The 25,246-nt window shown below is 33.5% G+C and overlaps 2 protein-coding genes across 10 annotated transcripts; one reads left to right on the top strand and one right to left on the bottom strand.

The window, feature by feature from the left end:
* The first annotated feature begins 202 nt into the window (after positions 1-202).
* LOC110691443 (probably inactive leucine-rich repeat receptor-like protein kinase At5g06940) lies at positions 203-3,446 on the top strand. Its single transcript, XM_021868379.1, has 2 exons — positions 203-2,723; positions 2,854-3,446. Exons 1-2 carry the CDS (start codon positions 440-442, stop codon positions 3,234-3,236), a joined length of 2,667 nt encoding a protein of 888 aa, XP_021724071.1. The 5' UTR covers positions 203-439; the 3' UTR covers positions 3,237-3,446.
* A 5,808-nt stretch (positions 3,447-9,254) lies between these two features.
* On the bottom strand, positions 9,255-15,314 carry LOC110691441. 9 transcript variants are annotated; one of them, XM_021868378.1, is made up of 9 exons: positions 14,918-14,937; positions 13,295-13,349; positions 12,170-12,925; positions 11,773-12,061; positions 11,407-11,616; positions 11,092-11,265; positions 10,267-10,458; positions 10,054-10,167; positions 9,255-9,830 (listed from the first exon to the last, which is right to left on the bottom strand). In XM_021868378.1, exons 3-9 carry the CDS (start codon positions 12,883-12,885, stop codon positions 9,492-9,494), a joined length of 2,034 nt encoding a protein of 677 aa, XP_021724070.1. In that variant the 5' UTR covers positions 12,886-12,925; positions 13,295-13,349; positions 14,918-14,937; the 3' UTR covers positions 9,255-9,491. The 9 variants fall into 9 exon arrangements, with proteins under 9 accessions (XP_021724070.1, XP_021724067.1, XP_021724068.1 ...); XM_021868375.1 differs by lacking the exon at positions 14,918-14,937 and adding an exon at positions 14,720-14,881; XM_021868376.1 differs by lacking the exon at positions 14,918-14,937 and adding an exon at positions 13,985-14,144.
* Between the last annotated feature and the right edge of the window lie 9,932 nt (positions 15,315-25,246).

Here is a 25,246-nt window from a genome sequence, read left to right as displayed (position 1 = left end):
TATTAATAAAATATATTATCAAGTTGCTCAGGAGCTTATCAAGTCGAGTCGAGTGGAGCTATAACTTGAGTCAAATTTTAACCATGCGTTAATCGAGTCGAGTTCGAGTTGCTCGCGAGCTGCTCTACTCAATTAGCACCCCTAATACAAGTACTTCTTATAACAAGAGAGTAATCTCTATGTTGGTTCTTTAAACATGTCACATGTGCTAGCATTTTGTCAATATCTCAATACATATTACATTCTCCAAAGTCCTTAAAAAAATGTCAAACAAATGAACAATAGTAGACATTGGACCCATCAATACCTCTCTTTACTTTACACTCCCTCCTAAAACAAATTTCAACATATTTATCTACCTCTCCTACTACTTCTAGCACTACTATAACCAAACCAAACACTTACTGCCAAGCTCACTCATTTCACTCACTACCCTCCAATGGCTACCTTCTTCTGCAACTTCATCACCATTTTCTCTCTCCTCTTCACCATCATTAACTCCTCTTCAACATCCTCTGAATCTGACATTCTTCTCTCTTTCAAATCCACCATTAAAGACCCTTCCAATTTCCTTGCTTCTTGGTCCAATACTTCACTTTCTCATTACTGCAACTGGACTGGCATCATTTGCTCCAATAATAGTCCCTCTGTCACTTCAATCAATCTTCAAAGTTTCAATCTTTCTGGTGAACTTTCCCCTGTAATCTGTCAACTTCCTAGTCTTTCTTCCTTTAATCTTGCTGATAATCTCTTTAATCAACCAATCCCACTTCACTTTTCTGACTGTGATTCTTTGGTAAGCCTTAATCTTAGCAGTAATCTCATTTGGGGTACTATCCCAGAACAGATTTCCCAGTTCTCTTCTTTGGAAGAGATTGATTTTAGCAAGAATCATATTGAGGGTAAAATCCCAGAAAATATTGGGTTGTTAAAAAAGTTGCAAGTTCTTAACTTTGGTAACAATTTACTCTCTGGTAATCTTCCTGGTGTTTTTGGGAACTTCAGTAATCTTGTTGTTCTTGATTTGTCTGAGAATCCCTTTTTAGTGAGTAAGATTCCTAGTGAAATTGGTGATCTGAAAAGGCTTGAGCAGATTCTTCTGCAAAATTCTGGGTTTTTTGGTGACTTTCCTGAAACCTTTTTAGGATTAAGTAGCTTAAAAGTGCTTGATCTTTCTCAAAATAATCTAACAGGTGAGCTTCCCAAGAAACTTGGTGCTTCATTTGTAAATTTGGTGTCTTTTGATGTTTCAGTAAACAAGCTTAGTGGGCCATTTCCAAATGGGATATGTAGTGGAAAAACCCTAACAAGCCTTAGTCTTCACACTAATCACTTTACTGGGTTATTGCCTGAAAGTGTCAACCAATGCATTAATCTTGAAAGATTTCAAGTGCAGAATAATGGGTTTTCTGGGAATTTCCCAAATGGGTTATGGTCATTGCCTAAGATTATGCTAATTAGAGGTGAAAATAATAGATTTTCTGGTGAAATTCCTGAGATTATATCAACTGCTATCAAATTAGAGCAAGTTCAGATTGATAATAACAGTTTTACTGGTAGTATTCCTAAAGGTCTTGGGTCAGTAAAGAGTTTGTACAGATTTTCTGCTTCAAATAACCATTTATTTGGTGGACTTCCTCATAATTTTTGTGATTCTCCTGTTATGAGTATTATAAATCTTTCTCAGAATTTGCTTTCTGGTAAAATTCCTGAGGTGAAGAAGTGTAGGAAGCTTGTATCATTGTCTCTTGCTGATAACAGTTTCGTTGGCGAAATCCCACATTCACTTGGGCAATTACCTGTGTTAACTTACCTTGATCTTTCTGGTAATAATCTCACTGGTTCAATCCCAGAAGAGCTTCAGAACTTGAAGCTGGCATTGTTCAATGTTTCCTATAATCGATTGTCGGGGAGGGTACCTTTCTTGTTAGTAACAGGCCTCCCTGCATCATATTTGCAAGGAAATCCTGGTCTTTGTGGTCCGGGGTTGCCTAAATCTTGTTCAGATGAAGGGGAAAAGCACCGAAATGCCGGTCTTACTAGAATGGGTTATGCTCTTGTATCTGTAGCTCTAGCAAGTGCTGTGATCATGGCTGTTTTCGCGCTTTTCTTGATTCATCGTCGTGCTAAAAACAAATCTGAAATGGGTGTTTGGCATTCGGTTTTCTTCTATCCTTTGAGGATTTCTGAACAGGATTTGGTTATGTCAATCAATGAGAAAACTGCAGTAGGCAGTGGTGGAACTTTTGGGACAGTTCATATCATAAGCTTACCAAGTAGTGAGCTTATTGCTGTGAAAAAGCTGGTAAATTCTGGTAGCCAATCAACAAAATCTTTGAAAGGCGAAATCAAAACATTAGCAAAAATCAGGCATAAGAACATTGTGAAAATCCTTGGCTTCTGTTGCACAGAAGATTCAATCTTTCTCATTTATGAGTACTTGTCAAAGGGAAGCTTAGGCGATATACTTGGCAGGCCGAACTTACAGATGCAGTGGAATGTTAGGTTGAGAATTGCAATTGGGGTTGCTCAAGGATTAGCATATCTTCACAATGATTACTCTCCTCATCTACTGCACAGAGATGTGAAATCAGCCAATATTCTTTTGGATGCTGATTTCGAGCCCAAGATTACAGATTTCGCTCTTGACAGGATCGTGGGTGATTCTTTATTCCAGTCTACTTTGTCCTTTGAATCTCCATTTTCATGTCATGTAGCACCAGGTAATTATACTAATCATGGTAAATTTAGTCTCCAAGTATTTGTCTTACAAAATTCTATACTATTGACTGTTTGAGAGCTGCTTGATTAACCTTGCACATTATGCTCATTATACTGCTGTTTTGTTTGCAGAATGTAAATACAACAAGAAAGCGACTGAACAAATGGATGTGTACAATTTCGGCGTGGTGCTGTTAGAACTAGTGACTGGAAGGCAAGCAGCAGGATTAATAGATTCAGAAGAATCATCACTTGATATAGTGAAGTGGGTTCGAAGGAAGATCAACATTGCTAATGGGTCTGATCATGTTCTTGACCCTAGAATATCAGTTACCTCCAAAGAAGAGATGCTTGGTGCTCTAGACCTTGGTATCCAATGCACTAGTGTAATGCCTGAAAAAAGGCCCTCAATGACTGAGGTTGTAAGGGCCCTTCAAACTCTTGGCTCCAAATCTAGCTCTCGACGTCTACCATTTACCTCATCCTCCTCTACTGACGGGTCACTTCCAGTTTGAGAAATTAACAGCAGCTATGACAAAGTGTCAAATTTTAAGTAATGTTATGTAAATCGAGCTCGATTTACTTGCTGCTTTCTTTAGTACTTCTTGCTAAGCTCCTCACTTTTCTGATTTTGGAGGGGTGCTCTGTATGAGCTTGTACCTATAGTAGTATATACTGGTTTGCGATTTTTTGATGGGTTTGAATACAAGTTACAGTTATACCTATGCTGCTGGTTCTACTTAGAAACAAAAAACCTATATTATGCTTTTAATCTGCATAATTTTTTTTGACTATTGAAGTAATTAATGATCTTCTTTAGGGTGAACTAAATCTTTCAGAAAGAATTCATCAATACCTTCTGAATGCACTAACATCGGGTCTAATAACCACAAGCTTTATGTTACTTATTGTTTTGACAAATATTGATAAATGATAATGCTTGAGAAATATTAAATGAGAATATAGGAGCATCAGAGTATTATGAATATTGAATAAGATTATTTAATCGTGTTAGGAATATAGGAAAATATATTATTCTGATATATTTTCCATATAGATTTCATAATATTATATTTAGGATAATAATATATCTTAGTGATATTCTAAGATAGATTTATGGAAGCTTATATGATAGAGTTTATATTGTGTAGGTTATCTTTTGTAGGCTATAAATAATAGCCAAGATCATCAATACAACTCAAGCTATTCTCTCATAAATAATTTGTCATGGTATCAAGAGCAGGTTAAATTTTGGGACCGTTCACACAAATACTCCCCCTGCCGGTGGGTTAGAATATTAAACCCACCGGTGGGATTCATAAATTTGCTTCCGCTATGCAATAGTATTGCTCTTTGAAATTTCTATTTTTTTATTTAATCCTTTTTTTTTTGGAATAACCATGTGATACGTGGGTTATTATTGGTGTACGTGATCAATATGAATGATCATATGTGATTTGGTTAGGTTGTAGCGTTTGAGTGTGCTTCCTCCATTATTGCATCTCCATGGAGATGAAGAAAAGCCACGTTTGGCGTATTATTTATTATTTAAAAAAAAAATGCAAAAGACCACGGACACCAGCGAAGGGCCTGGCAAAGAAGATCACGGACACCAGCAAAGGGCCGTGGCAAAGAAGACCACGGACACCAGCAAAGGGCCGTGAAAGAAGACCATGGACACCAGCAAAGGGCCGTGGTAGCAAAAGTTCGTTTTTTTTTTAAATAAAAAAAATTGAAGGCGACATCAACATAGTAGTGCAACTCAATCGACTTCAACAAAGTGCGACTTTCCAATCGTAACGTTCGTGTTACTGCCGTTACGATTGCGGGAGGGTGTTAGGAATATAGGAAAATATATTATTCTGATATATTTTCCATATAGATTTCATAATATTATATTTAGGATAATAATATATCTTAGTGATATTCTAAGATAGATTTATGGAAGCTTATATGATAGAGTTTATATTGTGTAGGTTATCTTTTGTAGGCTATAAATAATAGCCAAGATCATCAATACAATTCAAGCTATTCTCTCATAAATAATTTGTCAAATCGGGATGATAAAAAGAACATGTTGTACATGAAAAGGAACATTAATTAATCGGGATTACATAAATAATCTTAAGCGCAACAACAAGTGCAATTTTGATTAGTTTCACGAAATCCCTTGATACATGAATAATAACATAATCAAAGGAACTTTCAAACAATACAACAACTCATATTATATAACGATCAACTTGCTTTAACTTGATACATCTCGAAGCTACTAAGTACATAGTGTATCAAAATCAGTCTTAACAACCTTGGAATTATCCAAAGCCCTCTTCTTAGAAAGCTCCCAATTACAACGACATCTTGATACATTCGGCAACTGAAACCGGCATAGAGGACAAGTATCATGACCACAATCCTTCACCCATCGATCAATACAAGTCTTGTGGAACATATGATGACATGACACTGATCTCACTACTCGATTATTTGCACAACAATCCGGTTCCTCTTCTTGTCGCGCCACTTCTTGGTCATCATCATTTGATCTCTTCCTCTTCTTCCCCTTATTTTTTACCCCATCGAGACAAATAGCACACGTAAAACCCTCACCCTCCGTAGGCAAACCCGCTTCCTTAACCACCTCCATTGCGCGCCGTGGTTGAGGTTGGTAATCAACCCAAGTGATCAACCGCTCTTTGTTACGTGACTTACAATGTCTCAATATTGTTCACAATTTCATACACGGCATAAGTCCCGCACACTTTTTTCGACGTACCAAGCCTACGTACAAGACTCGAAACCTTGTCGTATATGTCTTGTAGCACTTTATTAGGGTTAGGGTGAAACATGATCGATGTAAGATAATTCGATAAAAAAACTTTTGCATGATTCACAATCTACGGGATTATAATTCCCTAGTAACTCTTCCGTAGTTTTGACATACGGAGACTTTGTTTCATCTTGTTGTTCATCACACTTAACCATACGTTCCCACTCTTCGTATCGTACGAAAATCTCCATATCTTTACAATTTTTAGGCTTTCGTGTTGTTGCTTGACGATGCTCACAGTCGATCACAACGTTGTTTACTCGTACCTTCCCCATTTACACAATCAAAGTATTTTCACTCTATAAAACTTGCCTTCAATTTTGTAATTTTTGTTAACAACAATTTTAGAATAAACTAATTAACCTAAACTATAATATAATGGGACCATGATTCCTTAGCTTGAGGATTAAGCTACACTAAGGCCCTGTTTGATTCACCTTAATTTGGCTGAACTAAAATTATTTTTACTGAACTGAACTTATTTTTACTGAACTGAACTTAATTTTACTGAATTGAAATTATTTTTACTGAACTTAAATTATTTTTACTGAACTGAAATTATTTTTACTGATTTTCTATTATAATTCTTCTTTAAGAAAACTGAATTTTACTGAACTGGACTTATTTTTACTGAACTGAAATTAATTTTACTGAACTAAACTTATTTTTACTGAACTGAAATGATTTTTACTTAATATTATTTTTTTAAGGTGAAGAGAACAGGCCCTAAATCGGCAATTGCAATTTTTGTAAATTATTTTATTTTTGAATTTTAATTGATGAAACTTTCCTAAACATAAAACTTGTACTCCGTATTTGGGGTTTTTTTGGGAGAGTACCAATCTAATTTAGAATTTCATTAAATTTGTTTGTACTTTTGAGTTTCGGCACAATTTATGTGTCCATTAAAAAAAAGGGTATTTGCGTCATATAATTTGTATTCCACTTGCCCTTAAAAAAAAATTGTACTCCGTATTACACTTCAACTAGATGAAACCCGTGCGATGCACGGTCTGTTTGAATTTTTTAAAATAATTTTTTAAAATAATTTTTTTACATATATATTTATGTGCTAAAAATTGTTAAATATTTAGATAAAATTCCTGATATTAAAAGATAATATTTTATATTTAATTAATTTAAACTGGATAATCTCATTCGCCAATTTGCTTACGTGTCAGTTAAATTATTTAATTCTAAAAGAAATTAATAATCTCTTATTTGATTGGCTACCACTAATATTTATTATCCTACGTGGCGCGCTGAAAAAATTAAATCCTTCGTGGCTCTCTAAAAACTCGTGAAAAAACTCCCCTTTATATATATATATTTGATTGATAGTCCCAAATGACCAAATCTTAAAAAGAAAATACTGTATTTTTCACAAAATAAAAATAGGGGAATATGGATTATGGAGTGATATTCAGTTTAAAAATTGTAAAAACAAATTGCTAGCTTGTTATAGTTTATTATCCTTTATTCTCATGCTTTATGATAGTATAAATTAAATGAGATAAAAAAAATACTACAATTTTGAATTTGTAGTGAAATTTCAAGAAATGGATTATATGAAATTATCAACAATAATCAAGCAAATCAGTATTAATCTAGCACGTATATGTGTTAAGTATATCAGTTTGAATTTCTATATAAAAAATTCCACATAAATATTGAGTTTGAGCGCATAAAATTGACAATTATTATCATTAAGACATAAACTAATTTGTGGCTCAGGCGATGCCCCAGTATTGAAATAACATTAAGGGCATGTTCTGATTTACTGAACTGTGCTGATTGGAGCTGAACTGAATAGAGTTAAAATGAATTATTTATGAGAGAAGAAAATTAGGAGCTGATTGATTGAAACTAAAATGAAATTAAGCTGAATAGAGCAGGCCCCTAGATTAAAATAATATTTTGAAAATATTACCTTTAAGTCTAAAATAAATTTTAAAAATAGAAATTAAAAACAACATATAAGAAAGAGGAATGCAATTGTATACTTGTAAATATTACTATGCATAATTGCTTAATTGGTATTGAATATAGAAAAATAGCATCCAAGGAAATATCATTAATATGTGATTGATTTCTTACAAATTAAACTGTAGTTTAATATGCAATTATTTAAAAGTTACATTTTAATGAAAAATTAAATAGGAGAGTTACAAATATGAATAGTTTTGAGTAAAAACTACATAAGGTGACATATAACAATGATGTGGCGCCAAATTACATTGAGGAAGCAGTGACACATAACGATAGCATGTTGTTAGGGGTGTCAATCGGGTTTTCGGTTCAGTTTTAGGTTCGGTTTATCGGTTTTCGGTTTGTAATGGGTCGGTTTTAAATAATTTCGGGTCGATTCGGTTTGGTTTATTTTTATTACAGTTTCTTTTTGGGTCGGATTCTAATCGGGTCGGGTTATAATTGGTTCGGGTCATAATTGATTCGGGTTAAATTCAGTCGGTTTAAAAATGGGGTTTGTCAGTTTAAAGCGGGTTTTGGATCAACACATATCGGGTCCTAATCGGGTCGGGTTGTAATCGGTTCAGGTTGTAATCGGTTCAAGTTGAACTTAGTCGGTTTGACAACTAGTTTTGCCAGTTTTAAACGGGTTTCGTTAATGTATATCATCTATTATATCCTTTTTTTTAATTAGTTATTCAGTAGATCATATGGAGATGTCCCTTTTTGTATAATGATTTTAAGGATCAAATAATAATAACATATCTAGAGCTAGCCATTGATTTAGATTTTTGATTTTTTTAATACAATATAGTGTTCCATAAGTCATTACTCGTTAGAGGACGATAATATTGTAGCATAAGAGTTTCAATGACATCAAAATTCCAAACCTTTACAATATAAATACTTTATAATTCAAATTAAACCCTTTTGTTTTACTATTGATAAAATATACCAAAAAAAGAGAAAAAAAAATATTCTACGATCATAACGGGTTACGGACTTACGGATTATAAACGGTTCGGTTATAACCGATTACGGTTTGTAAACGGTTCGTTCATAACTTATAACGGATTATAAACGGTTCAATCCTAACCAATTACAGGTTGTAAACGATTTGGGTTTATCAGGTTTTTGTTGGGTTTAAACGGTTTCAGTTTACAATGGGTCAGGTTGCTATTGGGTTCAAAAGTACTCGGTTCGGTTGTTCTCGATTTCGGGTTGTATCAGTTCGGCTTGATATCGGGTACGGTTCATTAACGGTTCTCAAACATTCGGATCGGTTCAGTTTCAGGTTTTTAAAAATCAGGTCGGGTCGGTTTACGATTTTAAAATAATAGGTTCTTAGCGGTTCGGTTCCTTTTCGGAACACTTCAAAACGGTTCGGACTCACCGGTTCGGGTCGGTTTTTGACAGCTTTACATGTTGTCCTTTGTGTTTTAATAATACTATAGATGAATTTTGCCTCCATTCAACTAATAAATAATGATTTCGCTCCTCCCCTCCAGTTAAGTGGATCTAATGGTTTAGAAATTCATGCTTAGATCCACCTCCTAAAACACTGTCACAGAGTCTGGAGCCTTTAACTTGTCGGGCTGAGCAACTGATATTTACTTTGTCAATAGATATTGTGCCTCGTCTATTGATATTCTCTCAATAGACGAGACACAATTGTGTTCAGAAACAAAATCTGCGTTGCAGCTCCTAATAATGATCAAAATACCGAGACAAGCTATGAAAAACTAATTGATTCCGATATAACAACTTCTCTTTACTGAATTTCCCAGGTAAATTTATTTTCTTTACAAGAAAGTAAAGCTAGAATGCTTCTAAACTTACAGTGTAACATACATTATATGTTGCAGATTCAGAACTTTTTAGCTTCTATCATTTCAGATCATTACATTACATTACGTATATAACTAAAAATGAAAAGAAAAAAGGAGGGGTGGACATAAAGCACCAACGGAATCTACAAAGACCAAACTTCGCGGAGAAGCTCATACCTTGAGTTCCCTCCGCAGCCTGTTGGCTCCATAGATTTCAGACCTGCATTCCCATTTTGCATTGTACGAGGTGATGATTGCTCGATGAAGGATGTTAGTGGGGAATCTAGATCGTCTAATTCTTCATCACTCATATAACCTTTCTTCTGTACCATAGATGCATTCCTTTCAATTTGAGGTTTCCCTCCTGCCTCAGCTACTTTCTCTGAGACTTCACCCGATGATGGAGGGAAATATGAAACAACAGGAGCTGCATATGGGAAGCTTCCAAAAGCATCTCCAGCTATTTTCCGCTCAACGAAACTCTGCACAGACAAATTGTAATAGGTGATTTAGATACTAAGTTGTTTTTCAATACAAAATCTTCAAACAGCAATCCATCCATTTTTAATGAAGAGGCTTAGCTTTCCCAGCATTTAAGAATACAATTATTATGGTAGTAAATAGTAGTTGTATTCTGACTCTATTGTTTAAGATATCTCGGATCATCCAATGTTGTCTACTAAAAAGAAACGGAAGGAATTTTACCTCAGCGTTCAGTGCCTCCAAGACTTCTCCAGGAACTGGATCTGGACAAAACTCATCTGGAGTGAAGTAGCACAATATCCGTTTAATAACATCCAGATTAACTGAAGGGCATACCTGCAGAAGTAAGATAAATCAGATTTGATGAACAAATAATACTAGGTGGTATGAATGTCATGTAGTATGTCATAACTCATAAGTGTACTGAAATTGTACCTCATTCCTAATTGAACGGTCCATAAGCATATCTTTCGGAAGCATCAAGAGATCACTCAATTCATTAAGGAGGAAAAAACACTTAGTTTGTGTAGTTTGGGGATCATCATTGTAGGTTTCAGCATCATCGTCTGGGACAGAGTCCGTCTCCATGCCAAGCTGATTAGAAAACCACATAGACCAATTGCCAACCTGAAAAAATAATAAATTTGCCAAATATTTACCACAACTAGAGAATTTTCTCAAAAATAATACTAAGGGTCTGTTCTCATTGAATGAACTGAGCTTAACTGAAATGAATAATTTATGAGAGAAAGAAATTAGAAGCTGACTGAACTTATTAGAGCTGAACTAAACTAAACTGAAATGAAAATAATCTAATCAGATTAGAGCCTAAGTAGGTGCAAAATCTTTCTAGGATGAACAATTGACATTCTAGTAAGTTGTATTGAATTAATTTACTTGTTCAGAAAAATAACAGAAACTAATGCTATCATCTCTAAGCCATTGTACGAAATCAAATACGAATTAATGCTCACTTTTGGAAATAAGTATACTGTTAGAATTTTAGGTCAAACTTGAGAAATATTATAAAAAGACACATTAGTCCTTTTTTTTAAATAGATAAGTTTCATTGAAAGAAAATAAATTTTGGTGCTTAGAGATAATATTCAAGTATTAATCATTATCATACACAATTACACATTGTTAAAAAAAATACAAAAAAAATAAAATAAAATAAAATTGTGAGCACAGAAATCAATCCCGAAACATGACTTTTTCCAACTGGCAGAAGTAAAAATAAGAGTTAAATGTGAAGCATACAGTATTCTTTAGTTGTGCACCAGCGCCAAAGCTGAAATCTCCAGCTGGAATTGGTAGAACTCTTGAGTCTACTATAGGATCTGAAACTGGATCAGTGGGAATCTGATGTGCAGATTCCCTTAATATGGCATTGAACATAGCCACATCTAACCTTCCAACACATTGTTCCATCACCTATTCAAGAATTCAAGAACAAAATCTTGCTTAGTAAACAAAAACGTTTAAATATAAGAACACAAGAATATATCTCATGAGATGCACTAAAAGAGAAGAAACAAAGCAACAAGCAAAAAAGATGCTGCATTAATCACATACCATCCTTGCCAATACTGGCAGACAACCACATTCATGCCCTGCAGCACGAACAGGACAAAGCCTCTCGAAAGCACCCTGGAATGCATTTCTCCACAGTTCAATGGAGAAAGTTCCTTGCTGCTGATCTCCCAAGGAGGGACCTAACAATTTTCCTATTTTCTTTTGGCTGATCAGGTCCTCAACAGGCGTTTGCATATTTGGCGTTAGTGCCTAAAGGAAAAAAGAAAATGAAATTCGGGAAAACATTAAATTACTGCAAACTGTCCCATAAGCTAGAAAAGAAAATATAATTCTGAAACTAATTGCACACGCGAAATATACTCGTGAATCCAGAACTTTAAAAAGCTAAGCCAATAGTTTAACTACCTGCCACCACACTGACTCGACAACCCTAGAGAAGATCCACGACTCTATTTTTTCTAAAGCAGAAGTGAATGTACTAGTCTCTTCCCAATCTTCAAACAGCTGGGTAGTCATATTTACTTGATTCCCATTAGAATGTCCTTTCAATTTCAAAGAGAAAGCATTTCCCTCGCTACTTTTTCTACTACCATTTGATGCACCAAACCTTGCTGGGCTTGTTTGGCTAGAGATGCCAAATACTTGTGAGATAATTTCTCTCAGAACAACAGTATTTGAGAGCCAAAAGGTTAACCTTGAGCATCATAAATGAAAATTTTCATCAGAATACAAGTTAACACAATATATAAATGACAAACAAAATATCCTCAATTACGCAGAGAATCCACATTTCAGCACTCACCTTGCAACATCATTTCCGCAAGTTCTGCTAACCAAAATAAGCCCTGAAACAGTATTTTTAGCAATAGTTGCTCTCTTACTTCTAGTCCAATGTTTGCATGCATGTATATAAAGCCTAGAAAGACGTCGAGCAGGTGTATGTACTTTGTGAGCGGAGCTCCCATGCTCTGGTATCACAGAATAGAGCGATACTTCAAGAGCAGCAACCACTCTAAGCTCATCCTCTAATTTCTCAATCCTATTTTCCATGACATCAGCTTTCTGTTTCAAGGCAGCTCTTTGCTGCTCTGAGTATGCATTACCTTCAGGCCCAACAGTATCATCATCACTTCTTATACTTTTTATGTCACTTGAGGCCTCATCAAATATTTCTTGGTTTGTTTCCTCAATAGGCTTATCCTCAGTTCCTTCAGAACATTCAGATGATGAATCTTTTGGAGCTACTTTAGAGCCACCGGATTTCATGGTCTCTCTTGGTGAGGAACGAGCTTGTTTTATACCTGAGTTACTCTTTTCATGAGTAACCCTTGCCTTTGATACACCCTTGTTCGCAATTTTCTTGGAAACATTTGTAGCTCCTATTTTCACATCATCAGCAGCCTGGATATCATCCTGAGAAGATGTTGAGCCTTTTAAAGATTCATAATCAGAATCATCTCCCTTCTTACCCAACTCACTAGAACAATCCTCTAGATCGTCATCCTTGTCTCCAGTCATGGTATCCTGCTCTTTAGGACCTTGACCTGCATCCCCTGACCTGTATGCATCATCCACATAATGTATAACCACGTTTTCATAAACTTCAGGGGCCTCTGCACCCACATTTGTATCACTTAAAGCACTATTAGACGCTGGCTTGGCACGTGAAGCCTTAGATTGAGATTCTTTTGCATTTGATGGTTTACGGACATTCTCTTGAACCGGTTTACTCTCTCTTCTAGGTGTTCTCACAGATGGTTTAGTTTGAACGTTTTTTTGAACCTTTTTCTTCTCTGCCTCCCTCATATTGTATCACCTTACCTCACTCGTTCAGTAGTATATACAGAAATATTGTGCAATCAAAATATGACTTATAAGTTCCTTGGAAACAGAAGAGTAATTCCAGACACAAAAGAAGGTTTTGCACCTTTAATGTAGATTATCAGGCAAGTCTTCCAGCACAAGTCAGGTCTATATTTAATCTGCAAAAGAGGTATAACTTATGATCAGCCAACAAACTCAGAAGGTTGAATAAAAGGCATAAAATGCACCAACTAAATATTCACATACTATCAATTAATAGACGCGATGATAGGACATAATATCATCAAGACAAAGGAATCACATAGAAGAAAAAAAAAACAACATACATGTAAGTCAGAAATTTCATAACACAATGTGAGAGCTGTGAAGCTGTGCATGTTCAAAATGAGCATTATACACGACCGATTTCTAAAAATAGCAAAGAGAATACACTCAACAAACTTCGGAACGCTAAGTTGTCAAAAAAGAAATTTGATAAAGGTGGAGGTAAACCAAATGAATCCAACCACAGAAGATGAAAAATAGAAAAGGACAAACATATGTGGTCTTATGGAACAACTTCTTCTAGTCCCCCACAAAAGGGAATGTATTCTTCAAAACAATATCAAACTTTTACCACATTCAAAACAAGACATAAGATTTACAAAGTACAAACTACATGTGATTCAAGCCCCTTGATTCACTTCCTACAAAGTGCATAGCAAGATTGCAATAAAAGTAACTATCAAGTTTCGACATCATGACTCGAAAAAGGGACTACTCGATCAACTACTGTACTTTTCAAATAACGTACTTATGAATGATGATATGTAAGCAAAGATTAGCACCATTGGACTAAACCTCCCTCGCACCTCGAATTTGTGATGCATTTGCTAAGTAATAACTTCTAAACAATTATTTTGCCCAAAAAAGATCAAAACAAAGAAAAAGCAAAAGTACCATAAAAATTCTCATAATAATTAAATCCTAATTTTTTAATTTAAATAAAAAAAAAAAAAGAAAAAAGATTGTAGTATGAAGAACATGATTTTGTTTTTAATAAAAAAATCATAATCAAAAGTAAAAAAGGAAACTTCATCAAATCTGGAAAGCGATTGGTCTCTAGATGCAGAGTGATATTTTAATTGCCATTTGAACCAAAAAAAAAAAAAAAGAAATGACGACAACAACAACCGACGACTATGAAACTACACTAACCAGTTTGAATTAACACTTCAACAACCAAAAATTTAATGTTTTCATACTCAAATGTAGAATTGCTTAATCTAGTAACGTAGTAACTAAACCGATGAACAATTCATTAAATGCATTGCAATTTGTTAAGATCATGTATGATTTTTGAGTATACGATACCATTTGAACTTTGTTCTATTCAACTTATTTTGACTAAACTTATTACGAGTAATCCGGTAGTGTAAACTCGAAAGCCAAACACACACACATGAATACATGATCCAAGCATAAAAACATTGAATCAAACATATTACAATCATACAATAAAAAATAAATAAATGAATGAACAATTTACCAGAATTCAAAATGAGAAGTGAGAAAACCAAAGAAGATCAACCCAAATTGCCAAAAAAAATTTGTTTCACCTAAAAAAACACAAATTTATACCAAAAAAAACACACCCAACAACAAGAAATGAAAGTGAAAGGTATCAGATTAAGACATATAATTAAGCAAAAAGTAATGAAGAAAACGTAAAATTCAAGAATTATACAAGAACCCAGTAAAATAGAAGCAGGTTGAAGAGTAGTCAAATCAAGAACAGATAGAAAAAGCGACAATACAACAATGATAGAAATAAAAGGATGAAGAAAATTACAGTATAAATTTAATTTAAGGGGGTCACTTTCTAAAAACAGGAAAGAGAAATAATTGGGATTAGCAGCATTTATGGTTTTAAGTACCTCGATTTGAGTGAGAAAGAAGAAAGAAAGAGAGCACGTTTTCCATGAAACTTCTGGGTTTGAAAGAAAGTTACTAAAGAAGAAGAATGAAGTGTGGCAGTAAAAATGGAAGTTGTGGGATTATTATTAAAAAGTGTAACTGAATTTTTAAGAGAGAGAATTAGTGGGGGCCAAGGAGGTTACAATTGGATATTCATCGAGGTGTGGCCGGGAAATGGGTGTCGGTGTGGGAATATATTATTGTCTATTCTCCCTTTTGTCACCCCTTCTTAGGTGTCTTTTTGGGGCCGTAATTAAAGATGGTTGTGGATTGTGTTGAGGTGATGTTGTGGTGAGTTTATGTTTTTGGGAATATTTAGGTTCGGTTCAAGAGTCGTATGTTAGGCTTGGACATGCCAACATTGGCTCAAGTTAAGGGTGGAACCATGGAAATGAGCCACATTACAAGTTTGTTACAGTATGAAAGATATGTTGGTGGGCCATAGACAATGCATACATTTTATTTTAAAAAATTTGGCACGAGCATGATGGGTTGGCCTGCATTTTTTACTTCTTATTCTTTTACTAATTTACCAAAATAAAATATATAAATTGTTAAGTGGCTCACTGTGCATAGAATGTACGGCATGTTGTGTATGAACTCTTTTATGAAAGATTGGTATTACATGACTATTTTTTGGCTTGTTCTAAGCACAACTCTCTTAAGCAATAGGGACGATGGCATGATGAATGGCCCTACACGGCATGACCCATGCCCATCTTTAGTCCAAGCCCATGTGTCACTGTTTAGTAGTTTTTGAGCAGGGCCGTCCCAACCTTTTTGGAGGCCCTGTGTAAAAATAGAATATTTTGGCTTATGAATTTTCTCTACTCACGATATATTTTTTAATACAAAAAACAAAATCGTTGTTCTTCACAAATATGGAATATTTAAAGTTTATAATTATAAAAAGGGTAATGATATACATAACCCTAAAGGGCTATATATAAGCATTAAAAACCATCTTGAAAATTGTACGGAGTATAAAATTAGGAATTCATGACAAAAACACGCGTAGATCAGTGTAATTAGTGTGCTTTTGTCATGATTTTCTAAAAATGAAATACTTTGTAAATAGAGTTTAGTCATTTATTACATATGGCAGAAAAAAGAAATGCATTACTGGTTTTGGAAATAGTAAACATTAAATAAGCATAGGCATTAAATACATTTTGCAAAAAAGAAAAAAAAATACATTTTGTAAAAAAAAGAATTTAGTGAGAATTGAACCAAGGACCTCTTGCAACTTTGCAAGTGAAGATGGTAGAGCTCATGAAACTACTAAGTCATTATTAATATACATGAATAATTTTACAACATATATCAGTTATACATTTTTAATGATCTGAGGCCCCAACCAACCCTAATGTGCGGCCATGTTTTTGAGCCGTGACTTGTCATGCATCTCTTAGAAAAGGCGGCTTAGGCTTGATCCAGAACTTTGTGTGCACACTAAAGTGCTCGTGTCAAGCTTATAACTTGTACACATCATGCCTAATTAAGTCAAATTTCACTATTGTTTGCATCATCCCGATCCTATATGATTATACGAACCCTCTACCAAAATTAAATGTAATAATGATTTGTGGCATCTACCATACCAATAACTAATTTATATTTCTTCGTATTACTATAGATTTACACCATATGAACAAAGGATCAACCATGCAAAATCTATGAACCGAAGCTCCAAGTCATACTAAAGTGTCTCATCAAACACAATAATTCATTAGCAAATGTTATTCACTTTAGAATGATCCGGCCGACCAACCATGCATTGATGCACAATCTATGAACCCAATTATCCAAGTTGTCACCTCAGATCACCTCACCTCATGCTTTGCTATATATAAACCGTCTCAAATTAAGGCTCCGTTAATACACTTGAAAATCTAATAATACTCCTACCTTAATTTCTCTACATTCTACTTCCGTTTTTTTTATTAGTTGACACGTATTCCTCTTTATGAATTTTTTTTAGTTGACACGTTTTCTTTTTGAATAAATTTTATACCTCGCTTTTTAAGTGTACCCCACTTGTTTTATCATTCTCTCTCACACTCTCTCATCTCCTTAATATGTGTGCTTAAAGTCAATTAAATAGAAACTGAGGAAGTAATAAACTAATTATCATAATATTTGCTGCATTATTGTTTTTAATAACGAGTTCTTACTATTCTCTTTATCCTAACTCTTGCGATTACCCTGTCTAACTATTTGTAGTTCTTTTTGTTTTCCTTTGCTATTGTCGAAAAAAAAAAAAAAAAAACTCTTGCAATTACATTTGTTCCTCACATCATTTTGGTGTTACATAATTTCCTTTCTTTAATACTATTTTTAGTTTTAAACAAAGTCTTTATTGAAGCTATTTCGTTAGTGTGACCAGTCATTATTGAAGCTATTTCGTTAGTGTAATAGGGGTTACTTGGTCAATATTATAGGAGTTACTCACTTACTCGGTCAATGTTATAGGTATTATTTTGTTTTTTTATAAATAGTTACACAGCGTGACCAACCACACACAAGACAGGCGGTTTATTTCATGTTATTTACGTAAAAGCATGCAATTTTTAATGTTATCCTTTTAAAGTGAATTATTGCAAGTAATTAGTGAAAATTTATATACAATTATGTTAAACTTAGAGTTTCCACGAAACCTTGTATGCATAATTTTACTATTTATTTATGTTTTAGCAACAAACTGAAATGTTTTATGCATCACTTATTACTTATACTCAAGTAAGATCGATAAGGACATGTTTAAAATATCCTTTTGTTTTATGTGTAATAATGAACAAGAGAAGATTATTGTAAGGTGTATAAGATTATATAGAGGGTCCATAATGTTTGACAACAACTACAACGTCGTTTTAATTTCTTCAATCACCAACCTTGGTGAGCTGGTGGCAACTGTAGATTGTCATCACATATTTAATAGGCAACTGGGTGGTTAACGCCAAATTAAGTAATTTGACAACTTTAGGTTATACACTTATATTTAATAATGATTTTAGACTTTAATTATGTGCTTGTGTTCAACTAGTACAAGTATATATCATAAATGATTATAGATGCATGCCCCGATTTCCATGGTATTAATGAAGGAACCTAGTACGTTTTCAATTAATGAATAAATAGGTTTGAATTGGAGTTGCGACTAAAAAAAAAATTTGGATGTACAAGAAATGTTAACCACATTACACTAGAGATGATCATGGTTGAATACTTGAATTTCGACCAAAAGGTTGACTTAGGGCCTGTACTGAACTGAACTGAACTGATTGGAGCTGAACTAAACAGAACTGAATTGAAAAATTAAAATGCATAAAAATATATGAAAATGTTTTGAAAATTAATAATAATATATATAGTGGATTGTGAAAAATATAAAATTATTTTATAAATAACTCTGTATTTTAAATTAGGTTAATTTTTAAATTACCACCCAAAAATGTAACCATTTTCGAACTAACCACCCGTTTAATTTTTTATTTTAAATTACCACCCCTTAAATTAAATAAATGCTCAGATTACCACTCATTTAAAAAATCCGGTAGATTTTTCGTCTGTAGACCCCACCTAACACTTATTTAAACCCTTTTGACTTATTTTTTCCCCGATTTTTTTCTTTAAAAACGCTCTCTATACTTTAATTCACATTTCCATCACCAAATTCAACCAAATTTCAAAGAGAAAAAATGTGAATTGAAGTTAGGAGCGCTTTTTTAAAGAGAAAAATTGGGGAAAAAATCAGTCAAAAGGGTCAAATAAGTGTTAGGTGAGGCCGACAAACGAAAAATCCACCGGATTATGGAAATGGGTGGTAATCTAAGCATTTATTTAATTTAAGGGGTGGTAATTTAAAATAAAAAATTTAATGGGTGGTTAGTTAAAAAATGGTTACATTTTTGGGTGGTAATTTAAAAATTTTACTTTAAATTATTATATTTTAAATTATTAAATTTTTGTGTATTATATTTTAAATATATATATATAAATAAAAAGTAATCTTCAATATTTTACTGTAGTCAATCGTTGCTTGTTGTACTCTACACAATTTTGTTCGTTTACATGAACTAGGGATTCCATTCACGCACCAAGTTGAAGTCATGGGACTAACAGAAGATCATACTATGTACGATGATAACAGAAAAGCAGCTATGGATATTGTACGAAACCAAATAACTGATCAGATATGGGAGTCAATTCAGAGGAATACCGAGGTAATGGAGCAACTTAATGAAAAAGAAGAAGACGAAGACGAAGAACTAACCGATTATGAAAGCTAGTAACTGTTGTGTAGTACTCTCATTTTGTCAGTGAGTTCAACTATAAAAAAACATGTGACTATTTTGAACGACGAATATAATTTAAAATAATAATAATAATAATAATTATTATTATTATTATTATTATATTATTATTGTTATTGTTGTTGTTATTATTATTATTATTATTATTGTCGTTGTTGCACTAGTAGAAAATAAGTGATGGGAAGCCCCAAATGGCAAGCGGTTTTTAAAATCCGCTTGCCATTAACCTTTTTTTTTTTTTAAAATCTTGTAATTTTAAATGGCAAGCGGTTTTGGCGCGAACCGCTTGCCAATATATATAATGACAAGCGGTTTGGGGTTGAACCGCTTGCCATTAGATATATTGGCAAGCGGTTCAACCCCAAACCGCTTGCCATTTAAAAAAAAAAAAACCTAAATGCGCGCAATTCACCTTCCCCTTCTTTTATTTCTCTCTCTCCTCTTTCTTTACTCAGCTCTCTCTCTCCTCTTTCATTTCCGCCGAGTTCCATCTCTCTCCTCCTTCATTTTTACTCCCGTTTTTCCTCTCTCTCCTCTTCTCTTCCTTAATTGGCCCCTTTCTTCTCTTTCACTTTCTCTTTGTTCTTTCTCATCTCCTTAAATTCGAACCAAAACCAGGTAATTTCGAGCAAAATCGAACAAAACCCCAAGTAAAATCGAGCAAATTTCGAACAAGATCGAGCAAATTTCGAACAAGATCGAGCAAATTTGTGCATGTGTGGGTGTTCAAGTTTTATAGGTCAAATTCGACCATGAAAACCCTAGATCTAGATTTTTTATGGTCAAATTTGACCTTTAAAACCATAATTTCAAGCCCAAATCGGCCTTTTCTGGTCGTTGTGGTTAGATGGTATGTTTTTTAAGGTGGGTCGAATTTTTTTTGTCCAAATCGGCGTTTTCTAGTCGTTGTTTGGGTGGGGGTGTGGTCGTGGTGGGCGGGGGTTGTGGTTTGGGTTAGGGTCGTGGTGGCTGTTGTGGTTTGGGTTAGGGTCGTGGTGGGTGGGGGTTGTGGTTTGGGTTAGGGTCGTGGTGGGTAGGGGTTGTGGTTGTGGTTTGGGTTTGGGTTTAGGTGGGGGTCTGGTCGTATTTTCTACTAGTGTTGTGGTGGCTGTTGTTGTGGGTGGTGGCTGGTGGTGTTTGGTGGCTGGTCGTATATTTTTTTTTGTTGTTGGTGGTGTGGGGTGGTGGTTGGTGGCTGTTGTTGTTGTGGGTGGTGGCTGGTGGTGTTTGGTGGCTGTTGTTGTGGGTGGTGGCTGGTGGTGTAAATTAAATAATATTATAACAATTAATTAATAAAAATATTAATGTTTTTACATTTGGATTGATTATGTATCAATTTAATTGAAAAAAACCGAATTATTATTTTTTTTTTATTTTTAATACCCCTAATGGGCAGCGGTTTGGCGCCAAAATCGCTGCCCTTTCTTTACAATTGGCAAGCGGTTCTAAACCGCTTGCCATTTTAAAGACCAATTGGCAAGCCCCCTAAAGGCATGCGGTTCAGAACCGCTTGCCATTAGGGGATTTGAACCGCTTGCCATTATGTATTTTCTACTAGTGTTGTAATATGTTAAAACATCTAAAACAAAAAAATTAACAACTGAGCTGAACTGAACTGAACTGATTGGAGCTGAACTGAACTGAACTGAACTGAAAATACGTAAATATGAACAGGCCTTAGGGCCTGTTCTCTTACATTGAAGTTCAGTTCAGTTCAGCTCCTAATTTCCTTCTCTTATAAAATATTTATTTCAGTTCAGTTCAGTTTAGCTCAATTCAGTTCAGCTTAGTTCAGTTCAGTTCAACTGAGTTCAGTCAATGAGAACAGGCCCTTACACAACAAGAAATGGCCCTTTTACTAACAGTCGAAAACTATTATGTCAAGGCTTGTTTGGCATCATTTTTGGATTATAGTTTTCTGTTTTTTGAAAACAAAAAACCAAAAACATGAAACAAGAAAAAGGTGTTTCAACTTTTTTGTTTTTAGTTTTCAAAATTTTTATGATTTTAATAAGTTTAAATAGTTTTTGATTTATTATGTAGCATATATTATATAGTTTTATACAACAAAAAACCAAAAAACAGAAAACCACAACAATGCCAAATGAACCCCTAATTTTTGGGTGAGGATATTGCCTAAGTTCATAAGGACAAAGCTTCATTCGCATGAAAGTTAAATTAGTTGTCTAAAAATATACTCGTATTATATATTGATAACTTCGTACCAAAATCTTAATACTGCCTCCGTTATACATTATTTGCAACGATTTGACATAAAGTAGAGAGGGAAAATGTTTAATCGTTGCAAATATGTAGCGGAGGTAGTTATAATTGAAAGTTACTCAAGTCAGATACATGTTTAATGGTAGGAAATAAAATGCCCAAACCTAAAAAATGAGGTAAAATTAGTGGTACGACAATACTTAAAGTTGTCTTTGTAATCATGATAGCTAGTTGTATTTGTAAATAAAAGGTTACATTGAATGAAAATGCACTAAACACCAATGTCAAGATAAGTGATTTGAAAAGAGGTTGAAGTAAGGTTAGACCTAGTAATTTAGTCCTGATCATGTTGTTTGTTTATTGTCAAATATCTTTAATATTGTATTACTAATGTTAGATGTTTGCAAGATACATTTAATGTTGTTGTAGTTTCTTATAAAAAACCAAATTCAATCACATGCAATTATATTCATATTTTGTGCCATACTTGAACTAATTTTGGTTAAAGCAACTTATTATATTTTGGTTAATGGAATATAGTCTTAGTTATTATAGTAGAAACAAATGAAAATTGCACATATTCTCAATCAGAAAACGCATATAGACTTGTCCTATTGCTTGCTACGGCAGAGACAGAAATCACGCACCGAATCAATTCTCTCATAATTCTCCCAAATTCTTGGTCAACTCTTTTAAAGGGAAATCAAAATGTATGTTAAAGAAAATCTAAGATATAAAGAGAGAATTCACCGACACACTTGCACACCGACGAATTGAAGTTAGTAGGAAATAGTAATACAAATAATTGTTGAATTATTAGGATTATATTATGCTTAATTAATTAATTACTCTAAAACATTGTTCATGATTTGTCGTGTTGGCTGTCATGATCAATTGTCCCATTACATGGTGGCAATGCAAATCCTACATTGGATACTACTAATTTCTTAATATTTTACTAATTTCTTACTTACATATTGCATTGTATTCCGTACTAATCTTTTGGATATGGAAATCCTATGGAAATAATAATGCATTGAAGAACCCCTTTGTAACCATTTGACCATGTCACAGTGTCCCGTGAGTTAGACTTATTTAGGCTCTGTTTACTTCACCTTACAAAAAAAAAATATTTAGTATAAATATTTTCAGTTCAGCAAAAATAATTTCAGTTTAGCAGCAAAGATAATTTCAGCTCAACAAAAATAATTACAATTCCGTAAAAATAATTCCAGCTTAATAAAAATAAGTTAAGTTCAGTAAAAATAAGTTTAGTTTAGTAAAAATCAGTAACTTTAGTTCAGTAAAAATCATCAATACCTTCATTTTAGTAAAAAAAATATCACAGATAATCCGTAAAACTAATTTTAGTTCAATAAAAATAATTTAAGTTCAGCAAAATTAATTTTAGTTTAGTAAAAATAATTTTAGTTTAGCAAAAATAAGTTCAGTTCAGTAAAAATAATTTCATTTCAGCAAAACTAAGGTGAAGTGAAAGGGGCCTTAGTTCAGCTTAAATAAAAAAAAAGTTTAGTAAAAATAAGTTCAATTCAATAGAAAAAAAATTTCATTTCAGTAAAAATAAGGTGAAGTGAACAAAGCCTTATAATGAAATGCAACTATGCAAGTAATGAGCAAAAAAAATAATGATAACGAGTCATATGTAGACCGAATTCTTGTGGATTTAGATTCATATTCTATACATTGAACTTGAATTAGAATTTTGATTGAAGGATCCAATAATTATAAAGCTAATGGCGTGTTCGGCGTTAGCTATTGAGTAGTTTTCAGATAGTTTTTAGTGGTTTGACCAAGTCAAGTCACTACTCAACAAAAAATGTGAGTGCTCGGCAAAGTAGTGGTTAGGGTAGCTTTTAATGGTGGAGGTAGCTTTTATGAAAAGTTAAAAAAGATTAGCTTTTGAAATTAGAGGTAGCTTTTGAGGTAGTTGTTGAAAATTTAATCTATAGTTTTAAAAATAAAATATTCATTTCTATATGTAACAGCTGGTCAACCGCTCCTTTACCGAACACTCATATCTAAATTATTTATTTTCACAGTTAATAGCTTGTTGATAGCTAACAGCTATCTACACAACTAACAGTTAACTCCACAACTATAGCTACCTTCACAAAAGAGGAGGCCACAGCAGCAGACTTCAATTGCATCTCCACATGATACGCACTTTTAACAGAGAATTCCCCATTTTTTGTATAGTGCCACAACCAAACATCCGTCCCACCATAAATATAGTCTCATACTAAAATAGAAGTGTTACGGTTTTTTTTTTTTAATTTTTTATTACACAATGTTACATGTATTTTGAAATAGACAAAAGAGCCTAGTGTTGTACTCCGTAGCTAATCAAGAATGGAGAGGATATTAAAAATTATATTCCAAATTAGGTATTGTTTAGTTCAACTTATTTTAGAAAAAATAAGTCAGTTTAGAAAAAAAATAAAAAATAAAAAAAGGTTCAGATCAAATCAAATCATAAAAAAAATTCATATCAAATTATTGTTTTATGTGCAATTTTTTATCACTAAATATCTTTAATTTTGTAATGAAAAAAATTTATAAAAATTGCATATTAATAAAATACACATTGTTACGAATCTAACAAGATCTCATTTGAAATAATTTTGTTGATTATCGTACACTTAAGGTTAATGTTTGGTCAAATTAGAAAATAAGATCATATCAAATCAGATCAGATCAGATAAGTTCAAATAAATAAGGTGAACTAAACAGACTTATATTTAAAATATTTTACTGGATATTTTGATACACCTTCATCTTTCATGGTTTTTATTTGGGTGATAGCAATGTTGCTTGGAAAAGATTGGGAAATTTTGCATCAACTTTTGGTCACGAGTTTCTTTTAATATTTCTCTGTGTTTCTATTTGTGCATGTCATCAGAGTCATTAGTATAGTTGGTTGCTTGTATCTGTATCTGTGTTGTATTATTTTTTATATTACTACTTAGATTAATTTTTAAATTACCACAAAAAAATGTAATCATTTTCGAACTAACCATTCATTTAATTTTTTTATTTTAAATTGCCACCTCTTAAATTAAATAAATGCTCAGATTACCACCCATTTTAAAAATCGGGTGGATTTTCCGTCTGTAGGCCCCCACCTAACACTTATTTTGACTGTTTTTTTTTTTCCCGATTTTTCTCTTTGAAAACGCTCACTAAACTTTAATTCACATTTCCTTCACCAAATTCTACCAAATTTCAAAGAGAAAATGTGAATTGAAGTTAGGAGAGCGTTTTTAAAGAGAAAAATCGGGGGCGGGGGGGAGGGAATCAGTCAAAATAAGCGTTAGGTGGGGCCCACAGACGGAAAATCCACCGGATTTTTGAAATGGGTGGTAATTTATTAATTTAAGGGATGGTAATTTAAAATAAAAAATTAAACGGGTGGTTAGTTCGAAAATGGTTACATTTTTGGGTGGTAATTTAAAAATTTTCCTACTAATCAGATATTGTTAAATACATTACAATTACGTAATACTTCCTCCGCTCTGTTATTATTGCAACAAGGAGGAAATTAC

The sequence above is a fragment of the Chenopodium quinoa genome, unplaced genomic scaffold (genome assembly GCF_001683475.1).
Source record: "Chenopodium quinoa cultivar QQ74 unplaced genomic scaffold, ASM168347v1, whole genome shotgun sequence".
NCBI classification, from domain to species: Eukaryota; Viridiplantae; Streptophyta; class Magnoliopsida; order Caryophyllales; family Amaranthaceae; genus Chenopodium; species Chenopodium quinoa.
The sequence above is the reverse complement of the archived record's forward strand: the minus strand, read 5'-3'. Positions and strand labels throughout refer to the sequence as shown.

What these genes read in the sequence shown, in the direction of transcription:
- LOC110691443 (XM_021868379.1), top strand. Translation starts at nt 440, where the DNA reads ATGGCTACCTTCTTCTGCAACTTCATCACCATTTTCTCTCTCCTCTTC. An exon ending in TTCATGTCATGTAGCACCAG is followed by an intron (nt 2,724 to 2,853) that starts GTAATTATACTA and finishes TTTTGTTTGCAG; the next exon opens with AATGTAAATACAACAAGAAA.
- LOC110691441 (XM_021868370.1), bottom strand. Translation starts at nt 13,173, where the DNA reads ATGAGGGAGGCAGAGAAGAAAAAGGTTCAAAAAAACGTTCAAACTAAA. An exon ending in GTGCACAACTAAAGAATACT is followed by an intron (nt 10,459 to 11,091) that starts GTATGCTTCACA and finishes TTATTTTTTCAG; the next exon opens with GTTGGCAATTGGTCTATGTG. An exon ending in TGGAGGCACTGAACGCTGAG is followed by an intron (nt 9,831 to 10,053) that starts GTAAAATTCCTT and finishes TTGTCTGTGCAG; the next exon opens with AGTTTCGTTGAGCGGAAAAT.